Genomic DNA, 15,799 nt, shown 5'->3' on the forward strand with positions numbered 1-15,799 from the left:
CTTTGTTACACGCTTGGTTGGTTAAAATTGTCTATTACGTGTACTTTTATCAGTCGATATTCCAGTTAACGTTCCTCACTTGTTTTGTTAATGAGACGCAACTTCTTCTAAGTACTTCTTAGTGACTGTCTAGAATCTTTAACATACTTTTTTTCTTTCTCATTTTAGCATTGAAGTGTGAGAAAAACCAGTTTGGATGTGTTAATAATCATATCGTTATTAAGTGCATTCCACTGGATTGGGTGTGCGATGGTTCGATGGACTGCGCTGACAACGCGGATGAAATCGACTGCCCTTCTCAAGGTATGACGGACTGCAGTGTTATTCGGGATTGCGTTACACGTATGCAATCGTTTTGATTTCCATTGGGGATGAAAGTTAGCATGTCGGCGCCGGCCTAAAAGGCAGTTTCCTCGTCCAAAGCCCGAAGCTCAGGATGAAACGGCTGACATAGCCTGCAAGTATGCTCTGCTTCGGATTACACGCAAAGCTGCTCGCAGGCTACGACTTTCACATCTGGGGTCAGGTGTGTAAGCCCTGCTTAGCACTCACAGGGTCTCGCCTCATCCTGGAGTTTAACTGGGTACCAGCATTGTATCAAATAAGCTGGGAAAACTCGTAATTGAAAATCAATCAAATCAATCAATCAATTTATTAATTTCATACGTAGGACGAGGTTGCCCTCACATGTCCGAGCCAGAGGATCATGTATAAAACGCATGGCAATAAACTTTTAGCAAATTCATAATGCGGATATACAAGCGTATGAGCGGCAAAATTGAGAAAATTTTCAACCGAAATTGACTTCAAAGGATTTATGATCGGCTGGATTCCTTAAAATGCTGAGATATCTGTAAAAAAAGGTTAGAGAAGCGAAATTGATAAACCCGACGTACGTAGCCAGGTTTCACGCTACGGCTAGCAACCGACTGACACGCACAGCGTCTCATTTTGTTTTTCAGAAACTTACTTCTGGCAGCCGTATTAGTGCTAGCCGTAGCGATTTGCTTAAATTCCCTAATAGGAAATTTAATGAACCGCTAACAACAAAACAGAGGACAACGTCGATTAAAAAATCAAGTTTTATTCTACGTGTAGTTGTAAATCTACATATCTAGATATGCCCAATTTTGTCTCTCGATGTCAGGACTACTCTAAAACTTCTAAGCCGAACGTGAAAAGACAGCGTTTAATTCAAAACAGAAATACGAGAAATTCTCCGTCGTGTTCCCCTTCCTTTAACAAGCGCAGAATTTCGATCATGATTTTGCGTTGTTGTTTTGCAGAGATCGACTAAGAAAAGTAACAAGATTTATAACGCTTGTGTAGAGCCATTGTCCATTACCGAAGCATTTCGTTTGGCGTCGTTTTCGTTGCCGTTGCCGTTGCTGCTTGCTTATACTCCCTGTTGCATTATACTCCCCGAGCAAAATACTCTTTATTATTTCGTTACTTCAAGATAGGTAAAAAATGCTGCAAAAAAACTAGAAAACTAAGCGACTTTTATCATAGGACCCGTACAGATCCGCGACGCAATTTCCATGCAAAACCATATGAAAAAACGTCCCGTATGAGGGCCGTACGCCTCGATCTGACAGAGCCGGAAAAAGCCTTACTAGAAAAGCGTACGACCTCGCTACTGCCACGAGATGCGGAATTGGAACCATTTGATTCCACTCCTTTGAATTCAAAATGAGCGATAGAAAAGATTATTCTAAAAGCATGCAAAGAATGCCCAACTTGTTTAAACTTTTTTATCTGGAAAGCAATGTAGTTTGCAAGCGCTGAAATTTAAAAAACAAAACGTGTTTCAACTCAGCAAATGATGAAGAAATAAATCAATTCATTGTTATTCTCACCATTTTAAATTGTACATAATTTTAGTCCATTTTACTCGTTTTATTTTAACATTATTTATTTACACGACCTCACAAGCTTTATGCTTTAAGTACCATCGTGTACACTACATACTACATACTCGGACAAAGACGTATCCTGGTTTCTAAATAAAACCGTAGTCTGATGATAAAAATTGAAGAAAAAAATACAAATGCCAAGTAAACTTAAATTTCTCTTTCCTGCTGCGTAATTTTTAAATCACAACAAAGAAAATGCGAGTACATGTTTACGAGGAATCTGATTATGACACAGTGTCCCGCTTGTTCTCAACACCAAGCATTTTAAGCGCTATTTGGACGTCGACGGTAATGCAGAGCTCAACATCGTCGAAGAACTAACGAATTCAAGGACTAATTAAGTAGCAACATCAGACGTTCATGAATCCTCTGTGGTAAAGACAACAACTTGAAGCCGAAGGGAAACGAAGCGAAGCAAAATCCTCAACTGCCTATACGATCCCTTTCCAAGTCATGATATAGTTTCATAGATCAAGACCTAACATTGTTTTTAACGTCTAAACTCCTTCTTGGCGGAAAATTAATTAATCCTCTCGTTCAAACCAATTGTGAATTTCGGCTTAGAAGAAACGTCGCTAAGTTTCTCAATCAGGTTCAATTCAGTCTTCGCTGAGACGAGCAAGACTAGCTAAAACGTCGTGTAAATTCTTTGTTGTAGAGTTTCATAAACGTTTCCATTGAAATTTCTACTAACTGCAATCATGTGCGAAGAATTTGGCCCGATTGAAATCTCCTTGGAATGGAGCGAAAACTCGGAGATTTGGTTGTAATTCTGACAAATTTAACAGAAGTTTGAATACTTTGTACGCACCTCGCAGGTCAAATGCACTTTACTGGCTTCGCAAACGAGATACCACTGGCTTTTCAAATTGCGCGCGAAACGGGCTGCCGCGTCTGCATCCAGGAAAGAAAAACATGAAAAAAAAAATTAGCGACTATGATAAAATGCGCTCGGTCCGTACGTCCTGACCTCGAGCCAAATATTTTCCCGTCCGGCCCTCCCACTCAGTCCATAACTACATAATAACTGTTACATTTGGATACATGTAGCTAATGAAAGCTAACGATTGCCATGAAAGATCATCTTCATTACATAAGTATTTTTTACCCTCGTTATTCAAGTTATTATTGAGGCCCCATTAGGGTTTTAGGGATACGGGATATTTGGGGAAAAAATTATAGGGATACGGGATATGTCAAGGAAAAAGTTATAGGGATACGGGATATTAAGAAAAGAGATTGTGGGATATCGAACTTCAAAGTTTTTCCAGGGATTAATGGGATACGGGATATTTAGGCCAAAAATTAATGGGATACGGGATACACGGACCCCCATCCCCCTAATGGGGCCTCATTATAGTAGGTAGTGGTAGTGGTAGTGGTAGTGGTAGTGGTAGTGGTAGTGGTAGTGGTAGTGGTAGTGGTAGTGGTAGTGGTAGTGGTAGTGGTAGTGGTAGTAGTAGTAGTAGTAGTAGTAAAGTTATTAAGTGTATCTGATGTACAGTGTCGATTAATACACTCAACCTGCATTACGAGGCCAAGTACTGAGTGGACAATGCTTACAATAATTAAATTCTTAATTTACCGTCAGAAATAGTTACTTGATGCAGGATTTTTGGGTTAAGCTAACATGAAGGATTCTTTTTACCCGATTCAGTACTGTTAGGTGTCACTCCAACTACGGATAAAAAGTCAAGTAAGTAGACTTTGCTTATAATTTGCCAGTTAAAAAGATTTTTATTTCACTAAAAGGACATGTGAAAATAAACGTATCGCCACTTATAAAATAAACGTATAAATCTCTCGCAATAAAATAAACGTATCGCCACTTATACTATTTTTCTGGTCAAGTCTCAACAATTTTAAAATATGTCGGTTGAAAGTGGAGGGTGTATTATTCAGCCGTAAAACAGTGAGAAAAGTATCTTCATTTTTCACCTTAAGGGATTTTAAGACTTGTTTCAGAGTTCATGCGACGGCCAGGAAGGTCAACTGTTGCAGATATTCTTTCAGAATGAAATGACACGGTTTTAATAGATGTTAGGCAAATTTTGTGAAGAACGTATTATAGAAAAGTATCGAGAATTTGCAATGACTGCTTTGTGCCGATTCCTTCTAAAGTTATTTCTCTTCATCCAGGTTCCAGCCATACCATTACTTATGTGTCCACATCGATTGGAATCCTGGTAGCACTAGCCCTGATTACTGGCTTACTGATGAAGTACTGTTTGTTGTCAAAGAGAAGTATTTCTTCGCCTCCAGGTTAGTAGTTTCTAGGTAGAAATATTCATGAAGATGAATTTAAGGAGCAACATTACGCAAAATTAACTTTATTTGCGACGTACAAGATTACCACTAAATCTTTAAAAAATAGGTATAAAAACATCAAATACGTTACAATAAACCATAAAAGAACAACGTTAAGATTGCCATAAATCACAACGGGCATTTTTCAAAATGACAATCGGGAACATAGCTCCACGGTAAGTACATTTAACTTTTTGATCAAATTGCTTAGGAGTTAATAGCTGCTGTCGAAGATGTTTTAAGGCAGATGCGCAAATTTCGCTTCGATGCCTTTTATAGGGTGCGCTGTGATAAAGGGTAAACACTCGAAATGTCAGTCAAGTACAAAAAAATGGCATCTCTCGTGTTGGGAAATGCAAATTTAAAAACTTGCTCTCTGCATTCTTTTTTTTATAAGAATACAGTTTTTCCGACCCAGGCTGAATCTTCTTATTTTTCTGCCGATTTTAGGCTGAAAATATTCTTATGAACATTCTTAGAAAATACCGTTTGAGCAAGTATTGAGTAAACAATTACAAGTGTTTGGTGTCCAGATCTGTATCGTGTTACATTGTGCACATGTACCATTGCTTTTCGTTGCAGCCTGGCCGTTCTGTCTTTAAAGAAAGCATTCCTCACAGAGATAAAGTGACGGAAATGAATATACCCGATTTTGTTTCAACTAAAAACTATATTCTTTTCAAAATCTCAGCCTCGGGTTTATTCTTAAAATATTCTTAAAAATTCGCAAATCTCAGCCTCGATATTATTATAAACTAGATTCTTATAAAAGAGAGATATTATTATAAACTAGATTCTTATAAAGAGTGTAGCACATTTTGATTTGGACGCTATTCTTAGCACAACAGATCAAGACAGACGTGACAATCCCGCATGTGTCACACTGCTCTACTAGAGCTAGGTTAAATCCCACGATACCCCATTCCTATGTTACAACGTTTGTCTGAATGATGTCGGAGGTAATTCAGAATTTATATGGTAGACCATTTCTCGGAGTTTCAATCATCCTAAGATCCTTTCGGCATGGTGGTTCTTTTATCCTGGCCACCTAGAGTTATTTTTCGCAGTACAAGAAAAGGCTTTTCTTTTGACAACGCTTTTTTCCTTCCACCCGCCACAACCAGATTTGAGGAATATCTTTTCCCGGGTGCCCATCTATAAACACGAAATTAAAGCATATGTCCAACATGTGAGTTGGGGTAGACCTGCAAAGAGTTGATAACGATTTCAGTTTAGGTTTCTTTCCCTTTATCTTTATGTAGAATTCAAATACCATGTTTTCATAATATACAACCAAGAGGATTCCCACTGGGTGAGCGGCACACTCCTTCCATTACTTGAAAAGAAGCATCATTTAAAGTGCTGCATTCACTACAGGGACTTTACACCTGGAAAGCCTTTCACGGAGAGCATGGCGGAAAGTGTCTACAACAGCCACAAAATCATAGCAGTGTTATCATACAATTTTTTGAAGAGTAACTACTGTAGCTAGCTACGAACTGAACATCGCAAAATATAGACTTCTTAACAGGCGAGACAACAGTCTGGTTATTATAAGGATCGATAAAGAATCGGATTGCTGCAAGCTTTCACGAGAGCTAAGAAAAAGGAATTTCATCGATTATTCTAACTCACTGGAAAGGCCACTGTGGGAAAGCAGACTGCTTAGATTCCTCAAAGTAGAGCAGTCGACTAAGTATGAAAACACCGATTGTAATCGTGAAGTTGTTATTAGGAACGTTGATACTTCTAGAAGTGAAGCAAAGAAAGTAGGGAAACAGGACCACCTTCAGGGCAGATGCGAAGAAGCTCATCACCGAGTTCAGCAACACATTTCTCTGCGACGGGATTCTTGTTAGGATTTTTAATCCGACCAACCTCAAAACAAAAATAATACAAAATTGACCATGTCGCACGTTTTATTTAATAACTCCAAAAGTATTTACAGCTATAAAATCTCCAATATCTCATTTGAAAGGGCACAAAATATGCTTTCTAGGAAAAATATAAACTCTTTCATGCATACTTAAAACGTTTCAAAAAAAATTTTGAATCACAAAAAATCAGTAAAAATAAGTCACAAAATTTAGGCAAAACTGAAATGGGTAAATTTAAAGGGTAAATTTAAAGGTCCAAGTAATCATTTTCCGTGTTCTAAGACAAAATTGCTCCCGAAAACCGGATGAAAAAATTCCAAACAGGGAATTAATTATTATTTTTTTTCCTTACGTAAACAGAAGGATCGCATTTCAGTTTCCATGGCAATGACTTATCAGAGCTCAAGTTACGTGCGGCTATTCACGACTGCATAATCCCTTCAAAACAAGTGATTATCAAAGAAATTGAGCTTTACATTCCCAAATTCGACAAAGGACAAGTTGTTTATGATAAAGGCGAGTTTCTAAACATAAAAAAACGGCGATCCGAACGGCTTTTTGTCGCATTTTGCAGAACATGTGTTAAATCGCGAACAGACACAAACATGTGCGAAGCAAAATAAAAGACCATTTACCTCAATTTTTCGCTTCGAATTTCAAGCTAACTGTCCAAATAACTTTGTTTGAGACTTGAAAAACCTTCTGGATCAACTTCCTCCTCAAAAAACATCTTCACCGCCTTTTAAAAGCTGTTTTAACTTCATTCCACTTCGGCCGCCATGATGGAATTTTTAAACAAACACGTGTCACGCTTGGAAAAATTGGTCATGTAAGGCACATTCAAGTGTCTTAGCTCAAAATCGCTCTGTAATTGGCTAATTATATCAGCTTCCTGTTCTCCAAATTTGAAGGAAAACGGAAGTAAGGCAAATTTTCTAGGAATTTTCGCGCTACCGGTCCAAAAGGACCGGTAAATGGCCGTGCGTGACAAGAAAGTGAGTCCGCACGACAGCCATGCAGGCGAGTCTACAGCGCATCTCACCGATTTCCCTCAAATTTGGCACACCTGTGTTACTTCACTAAGACATTAACCATGTGCAATATTTTGGTTCAATTGTTTATTGTTTTGGAGAAATGTCAATCAAACTGTCAGACAGTGGAAAGTATTTAAATTTGACCTAAAAATATTCATCATGTTTGATCCCCTGCTACATGCTAAATATAAAAAGAAATGATACGAAACTTTTACATAAGACAAATCAAGTCCCGAACAATAGAAAAACGTTCAGTAAACTTGTGTCATTTGCAGCGTTTGGCTGAAAGCAAAATTCCAAATCTCCTTATTCAGTTCGTATCAAAAAAGTGGGGTTTCAAAAGTCGTTGTTTGTAGACATGCGGCGTTTCTTCAATCAAATTTGAAAGTATCAATAGATTGCCAAGGAAATGGTGTCTCTATTTATCAAATAAACTCTCTGTTAAGTTTAAGAGGAATTACAGGTTCGCATCAATAAATGGTGTTAACTTCGTGACAATATGCAAATGAGCTCAACACTGAAATCGTGATAAGTTCAGAGTTTGTAAAATATAAACTAAATACACCGATTTCACAAATGGCGGACGCGCGGAAAAAAACTGGTACGAGGCATGAAAACGAGGCGTTTTAGGATAAACAGCTTTCGTGTTACAAGGGGAAAAGTGAAAAATACGCGAGTTCTGAAGTTTTTGTTTGTTAAACGGGGTAATAGACCGTTTTCCTTCCAGGTTTTCGAGATTACGGAATTCTTAACGAGTTTACAGTCTAGTAATTATTCTTGTTTCTGTGTTGCAAGAAGAAAGGGACCGTAGATCTGCAGGGAAACAGAGTTAAAGTTTTGGTTTTCCAATAAGGAGCTTCGACGGCTGTTGGCCGGTAAAAATTTACTCGGAACGATATTGAAATTAATTTTCAAACTCTGTCAAGGTACGTTCTTTTCCAGACGCTGTTAAGGTATGTTCTTTTCACTTTTGTGAAAGCAAACAATTCTAACTCTGTCTCCTTGCGGATTTAGTAGAGCACGAACTCTGGCTTTGAATGGGAACTTGACAAGTCAACATTCAACTTTGAGCCACCTTGACCGGTCACATTTCCTTTAAACAAATTACTATTATTCTCTCGCTATTTAATTATTTTTATACTTCGCAAAACACCTTTGCTGTGCTATGGCAAATCGTTAAAATGTTGACAAATACTGTAATATAAATTTAACAGACGAAGCCCAAGACTACCGGTATTGAATTCCAATGGTATGATATATATGTTTCTTCTTTGTAATAAACCCTTATATTTGAGAATACTTGATAAATGACTAAAAATCGCTTCCAATAATCTCAGCTTTATATAAATTAAAACGGAGGGCACCTTCACTCACAGTGTCCTGTAAAGCTTGTAAAACGAAGCGAAACCGTGAATATTTGCTCTATCAGTTGGACCTTCGTCGTGGTTGTCTAGCACGTGATTAATTTCTTCCTGAGATCAAACAACTTCAGTCGTCCGACACAGCAGAAGGAATTCCAGAGTAAATAGCATTGTTATTGACTTGAGGAACAATGTGATGATCTTGTTCACTGAAGATTGTGTTGAACATTTACTGTCCGCTTCACTTAATGTAACTCCTTTGGTTTGCGTGGAGCCAAGTATTGTTTTATGCTTAATCGAATTAGCCGCTTTAGTCTGTCTGAATTATTTGAATACAATTTTTTTCTAAAATGCAAGAATCTACTAGCCTACTTAGTCCAAAAAAACTTTTAAGTCGGTTGAGAATAACACATTTTTACTGATGCATTTCAGGTACTTAATGGTATCACGTATGGTTATTTTACCAGACAAAATATAAAGAAACCGGCCCGAAAATCCATTGTTACACATTTTTTCACAACGTACATGTATGTTGACACAGACAATTGCGTGTTTATTTTCGTAATTCTTCAATGACTTACCAAAATCCTTAAGAAAATGTGTACACTCGTCTGGATACCGGAGCTTTCTTGATATAAGTCCGAGGTTTAACATCGTTGGCGACCCACCGTATTTCAAGCCATGTGAAACCCAGGGTTTTGCTTACAACCAGAAACAAAACAAGATATTTGGCCGCGAACTTATTTCGAACTCGGTAATCTCGAAATCAACCTAGAAAACGAGCTAATACCCCCATTCAACGGAGGAGAGCTTCAAAACTCCTGTAATTTTCACTTCTCCCCTTGTAACACGAAAGTTGTTTATCCTAAAACGCCTCGTTTTCATGCTTCAGTACCAGTTCTTTTCCGCGCGTCCGCCATTTGTGAAATCGGTGTATAGAATGTTGCTTTAAGAAGTAAAACATCGTTATGAAGCTTTTTGCATAAAAATACTTTTAAATCGTTAGTAGTTTTAACTACTGGAAGTCGTTGGCTGGTAGTAAGCATATTAAACAAATTCAAACGAACACAAAGGTCATACCGACCTGCTGGTCGTACCGCACCAATGTGAAAGATATCCCCACAAGCAAGCATCATTGCATAAAAGTCATTTCCTTCAAGGCTTTTTGGCATCGCCCTCTTGGTGTGTAAGCTGCATTGTGTCGTATTTGCCAGCACCATAGTAATTTAAGAACAAATGTTATCAAAACAAGTTGGCGGCGAGGCATCAAATATAATATCCACCGATCATGAAAACCGACTTGTTTTAGAATTCGGTCGCGTGTTTTGTTCACATATAAAAAACATGTTTCTACTGCAAAGAAATTATGCAGTCCTCGTTTCCTTCCAGCGAGAATCTGCGGCACAAGTGGTTTTTGGTGCTGTCGTTTTTCGAAGAACACCGACAATAGTTGATTGCGTGACAGACCGACTTGAGAATTTTATCTCAAATTTCACTCTCACTCAGATCATATTGCGATCGTCATGGCTTCGTTTATGTGCTTTCAAGAAGGATCTGACATTCAGGGGCCATGGGATATGTATTGAGTCATCTATAAATGATCCAATACGCCACAAATCGCCATGGCTTTAATTAATTTTCAACCTTTTTTAATTTTGAAAATCTGAAGTCGAAAAATCAGCCTTTAATACCGCCTTACCGTAAATAATCTTATAACGCCAGGGCTTTTTAATTTAAGGGGTACATGCGGGAGTGTTAAATAAATATGAGGCGTTTAGTAGAAAAGGGGCATTCATTTCACTCTAACTGCAACGATGTCAACAAGACAAATATGTAAATACGACGCGTAGTTTGCTCCCGGATAAAGATAGGAAGCAGATTTTGTGAGTAGGAGACTACTCTAATCTTTTCTAATGCAAAGCCTAAAGATGTCGTTCACAGATTGTTCGATATCGATGTCTTTATCGCCATCGCATCGGGGTTAACCATGTTGGCTAGTTAACTCCCTTGGCCCCTTCGATGTCCGAGTGAATCAATAAACTAACTAAAGAAAACTGCGTGCTTTTTACTCCATGAAACGTTTACTTGAATTTTGAGGCGAATATATTTTTTCTTTTTTTTATTGGGGAGGGGGGGGATGGGGGGGAACAGGGGTGTCTATTAGACAGGGGACGTTTATTAGTGGGGCCTTTTAATACAAACTTTACACCTCGGGGGGGCGTTTATTACCTACGCGGCGCTTATTTGAGAGTGGGCGTTTATTAGATCATTTACAGTATTTCACTCATTTACATTTATTCTAAGGATTGCCTACAGGAAAGGTGGGAACACAATATAAAACAAAAGAGTATGATTATGAGAGTGTCAGTGAAAACGAACTTTCAATAACCTGGTCAAGGCAAAGACGAATCCTGAGTTGTAAAAAGGCACGCTGATCTACACTTATACAAATATTTAATTCCGTCGATACGTCGGTCCGTCATTCTAGCTTTAAATTAGGACATCAGTAGGAGCACTATCAGAGATACAGGTGATTCCAAATTTGTTGAAATTGTTCTGGATCCTTGTTCCCAGGGTCTTCTTTCCCCTAAACCAGCGGTTGATAAACGAGTTTAGATATTAAATTTCGTTCCCAGAACTTGCGCATTTTCCGTTAGCCTTGACCGAACTGGGCCGTCCTCTGCCCTCTGGGCCACTTATGGTTCCGGTTTAATTGTGCGCATGCACCGGAGACTTGAGATGAAATGAACCGTTCTCGCCCCTAGAGTCCACGGTCCTTCTGTTCTGCGCCAGGGATCGAAACCTCTCCCGTTAATGTCTGTTAAGCTACGCAACAAATTGAAGGCGAGGTTTGGCTGGGAATGAAAAGGGATGAGGCACCAGCGGAGTGGCCCCGAGGCGAAAGCTGAAACCCGACTGAGAGGTAAGTGCTTGGACGGTTGCTATGGAAACCGGCTCCACAGTGAGACCCTTTGAGTCACACTAGGGCTTTCCAAAAGTTGCTCGGCAACTTTTTGGCATTTTTTCATGTTTCGAACAACTTTTTCTCCTTGGAGCAACTTTTTTCCTCTCGAGCAACTTGTTGCATTTTGAGCAATTTCCAGACCGAAGATTTCCGAAGATTATACGGGTGCTGTTCTAAGGCAATACGAACGTTTCCGAAGACTTACGAAGTTTGCCGAAGATTTTCGAGGGACATCTAAAGACGTTTCAACATTCGGCTCATTCTGCATTAAAACATTACAAATCTCGCCAGCAAACATGACGTCATCGATCTTCACGATTTTTCCCAGTTAAAGGAATCCTTGTTATTTAACAAAATAATATTCCCCTTAATGTGTTATTTAGATACTAATTTTTTAGATACTTTTGCTGTAAAATTGCATAAAACTGCTTTGAAGATCTTACTCTCAAAGGGAAATTAGCATATATTTAGAAAAAATTCTTTTGGTTAGGAGTAGCGTTTTGCTGATGATTTTTTGGAGCAACTTTCGAGCAACTTTTATTATCAGAAGCAACGTTTTTGGATTTTTGGAGCAACTTTTTGAGATATTACGGGCAACTGTTTGGGAAATCTCGAGCAACTTGTGGAAAGCCCTAAGTCACACTGCCCGAAGCCAGTGGAGAGCACGGATGAAAGAAAGAAGGATATAGTGAAGGCTAGAGCAACGAAAAAGAAACTACTTGCAGCAAGCGAGCAGAATGCAAGTATACGTGTCAGCATGACGACATGTCGACAGCGCACGAAAGACATGATCCACGAGGGCGAGGCTGCACCAAGCACGAACTCAAACCAGTTTAAATTCGTGCGACTGATCGCAGTGACAAAATGAGTGAAAGCAGCCTTGTCGCAGCGTGTGTACACTTCTGCGACAAGTCGCTGCGACAAAATATAAACTAACCAATGAAAGAGCGTCATGTATTGAATTCAAAAACTAGTTTACATTCTCCCTCTTCCAAATTCGCTGCAGGTGCACCGAACAAACGCCTTGTTGCAGGGACTTTTTGAAGTAGTACACACGATGCGATTTGTCGCAGAGAACCTCACTTAAGGTTTATTACTACTTATTAAATTTTCAGCCACGGATATTGCATTTCTAGCATTCTGATTGGTTCACTCAATCCCGGTTGTCAGCTCGTATACCTTAGTTTGACCTTATTTGGAAAATGATTGCGTTACTGTTGCCAAACTAAAATTTTTCTGCGGGAAGCGACAGTTCCATCAAAAAATGGTTTTGAACAGCAAATTTGGCGAGCTTAATGAACAAGAAATAATTAGCGGTGCCTACAAAAACCAAAGAAATGCCATAGTAAGTTAAACTACGCAAATCAAAAGGATAGATGCGAAAAGTGTAATTAATAATACTTTTAAACTGAACGCACAGCAAGAGCGAGTGAATAAAGTAGAAAAGCAGCAAATAATTTACGAAAGGACGGCAAACTGACACAGTTTCATTCAGTGTACGTCATAAAACTAGGCTCAGCACTTCAGTAAAGTTTGTTACCTTTCAATCTTGGTTTTGTCCTTTCATACTTAAATAAACACTTTGAGCTCAATTTCGCTTCAAATAATATAGCAGTCTTGATGACAGCCGTGGAGCCGTAAAGAAGTACAATGTAAACACTTGCTTCGTTCGACTTGCACAAGACTTGTAGTTTCCAGAAAAGGTTTTGCTTCGGATCTTCTCGTAAATCTTAACTGTTGTCACAATTTCCATGATATTTAGACGACTTTAGAGGGGATTGTTAGAGGAAAATCTTCTGAAGAAAACTCTCTTGCTCGCTTTCCTCGTATGTTTCATTCAACTCAAGAAGTGAACACCGCGCCAGAAATTTTCGCGCCTCCTCATACTATCACTTCGTTTACATCAAAATGAAATGTCCATTCGATTTTAACTTGAGAAGAATTTAATAAAACAATTATTCCATTCGCCCTTGTTGGATACGAGTCGTTATAGCCAACTCGGCGCTTCGCGCCTCGTTGGCTATTTACCACCTCGTATCCAACGCGGACTCATGGAATAATTGTTAATTAATTGGTGTTTTCATTAATTTGAAAGCAATATTGTGTATAAGCTGCTTTAACATTTCCATATATCACATTGATCTGCAATATGGCATGAACAGGAGCTAGAGAGATGGTGGATATAACCCCAGTGTATAAGGACTGTGTGAAGTCCAATTGGGTATGTAATTAGTATTGGTAATCAAATGGTGACGAGTGAAATTAGGAAATAATTTCACGCGCGTTTTGTCAAAATGCTAATAATTTCCCGAGCCTTTAGGCGAGGGAAATTATAAGCATTTTGACAAAATGCAAGTGAAATTATTTTCTAATTTCACGAGTATACCATTTGATTACATTTTAATATCATAGGTGACAAATTATGCTTGCAATCGTAGGTTTTTGACTGGTATAATTCTATATTGCATCGCGAATTCCGAGCTTTGAAAAGTTGAAAGCATACATTTTGCTCAAGTTCGCAAGTTTTTTAGTCTTTGAAGAAAACCTTTTCGAGATTTCTTTTTGCTGTTGACAAAAAGTTTCAAGATGAATCAACGGTCAATTATTTCTCACTACAAGACCGTAGTTCGTCTTGAATGAACTGAAAACGGTGCCCGTGTAAAACGGTCAAAAATCCGCTCGATGTCATTTATGTAATTGGCTTAAGTCTAGAAGTCGTTTTGATGTTTTGAAATAGAAAATATCATCAAAAGTTTTATTACAGGGCAAGGCTAGCTGGCTAAGATAAAATTCAAGCGAAAATGTACAAAGTTTAAGCTGTAAAACATCTTTTATTACGGACGCCATCTTGCCGCTAACTACGTTGCCATGGCAATTTTATAATTTCACATGTGAAATTATAAATTAACGTTAAAATTTCGCGCCAAAATTAAGGAGTAATTTGTCACCTATGATATTATACGCGTTATTAACAAAATCGAACTGCACGGTCGTTCGATTTTGTTAACAAGGCCTTTGAAAAACCTTTCAATTGGCATTAATGGTTTTCACATCCACACTATACATCAAACATTCAGTTAGGGACGCAACATTATTTTTTTGGAGGAGTGGCCAAGTTGGATCAAAAATCCGTGAAAAAAATATTGTTTGCAATATCAAAATGCCCACATAAATTGTTTGAAGACATCAAAAACCATTGTCTGCAGAAAGATGCAGCTGGAAAAATTGTTTGGACAGAGAGCGCCACGGAAAAAATGTATAGTACAGTCTGTACTCTGTACTGTACTTTTCTACGCTTCGAGTAAAACAATGGTCCATTCCAACGTTAGCGTTTCGATCGAGCACTGAGGCAAGTCTTGAGAGACTGAGTACTAGTCCAAAACAACATGGCGCCCGGGTGAAAAGTAACTTACCAGGCTTACGAAAATGTGAAGTACTGAGGCCATCGCTTACGAGACAAGTGGAAACTAAATCCTTGCAGATTTGTTTGTGAACATTATAACTACCGGGTAGACAGAAGTGAGCAGCAACGTTTTCTCTTTCCAATCTGCACGTGAAGATACGCTTGAATTCGATCGATGATGAACATGTCAAGTGGCTTGTTTACCTTTTCTCACGCCGTAAGTCTGTATTTATGGGCACTAAATAGCCGGATAATTAACATCATGAGCCACTTTAGATGCTAAAAGTTTTATTGGATTTATGTAAGCGGTATTTCTCACGTCCTCAGCCGACCTATCCATCATGTTATGAAACTCGTTTTTAAACTTTCAGAACTTTGTTTTTGTTTTGCTCACATGTAGCACATTTTTGTACGCTAAAATCATACGTGCCGATTGAACTTAACATACTTTTTTTGACTTTAATTTATTATTTGGTAAATGTTTTACAAAATAATGGCTAATGGAACCACCAGAATAACGCCGCATCGGCGATATTCGAACGTATTTTTACCCCAAAATCTCTAGTGTCACACATTGCCCGAAAGACCTTATTTTTAAAATAGGTTTACTACCAAACCAGAGAGCGATGAAAAATCTTGATGACATCATTTAAATTGTACTAGGTGATACTAATTACAGTGGTGTTTTAATATGGAAAGCTTCAATTCTTGCAGGGATATTTTGGTCGAAAGATGGGTCAAAATTTGGGTATTTTTTGGCTCAAAACCGACCTTGGGTACGTTGACCACGATATCTTTCACACGTTAAAGTATTTTGCAATAATATTCTGCCTATAGCATTAACACCTCAATATGTAGCCCCATGCAAAATATAAAGGAAATCTGAGAGGGTCGATGTAGACTCTAATTTTAATATTACATGGATTTCAGATGGAC

The 15,799-nt window shown here is 38.4% G+C and overlaps 2 protein-coding genes across 3 annotated transcripts in view; both read left to right on the forward strand.

Annotated features, from left to right (window-relative positions):
• Window positions 1–15,799, forward strand: part of LOC144631701 (low-density lipoprotein receptor-related protein 6-like) — an 84,217-nt gene that overhangs the window by 15,094 nt on the left and 53,324 nt on the right. The window lies entirely within an intron of this gene.
• LOC144631886 (uncharacterized) overlaps window positions 1–15,799 on the forward strand; it is a 44,535-nt gene that overhangs the window by 4,708 nt on the left and 24,028 nt on the right. The window contains exons 2-5 of the mRNA XM_078490472.1: window positions 169–303; window positions 3,574–3,612; window positions 4,056–4,178; window positions 5,486–5,978. Coding sequence (XP_078346598.1) covers window positions 258–303; window positions 3,574–3,612; window positions 4,056–4,178; window positions 5,486–5,715 — 438 coding nt within the window. The 5' untranslated portion in view covers window positions 169–257 and the 3' untranslated portion in view covers window positions 5,716–5,978. The remainder of the gene's footprint in view (window positions 1–168; window positions 304–3,573; window positions 3,613–4,055; window positions 4,179–5,485; window positions 5,979–15,799) is intronic.

This window comes from Oculina patagonica, chromosome 12 (assembly GCF_052425735.1).
Source record: "Oculina patagonica isolate OP01 chromosome 12, crgOcupat, whole genome shotgun sequence".
Taxonomy (NCBI): Eukaryota; Metazoa; Cnidaria; class Anthozoa; order Scleractinia; family Oculinidae; genus Oculina; species Oculina patagonica.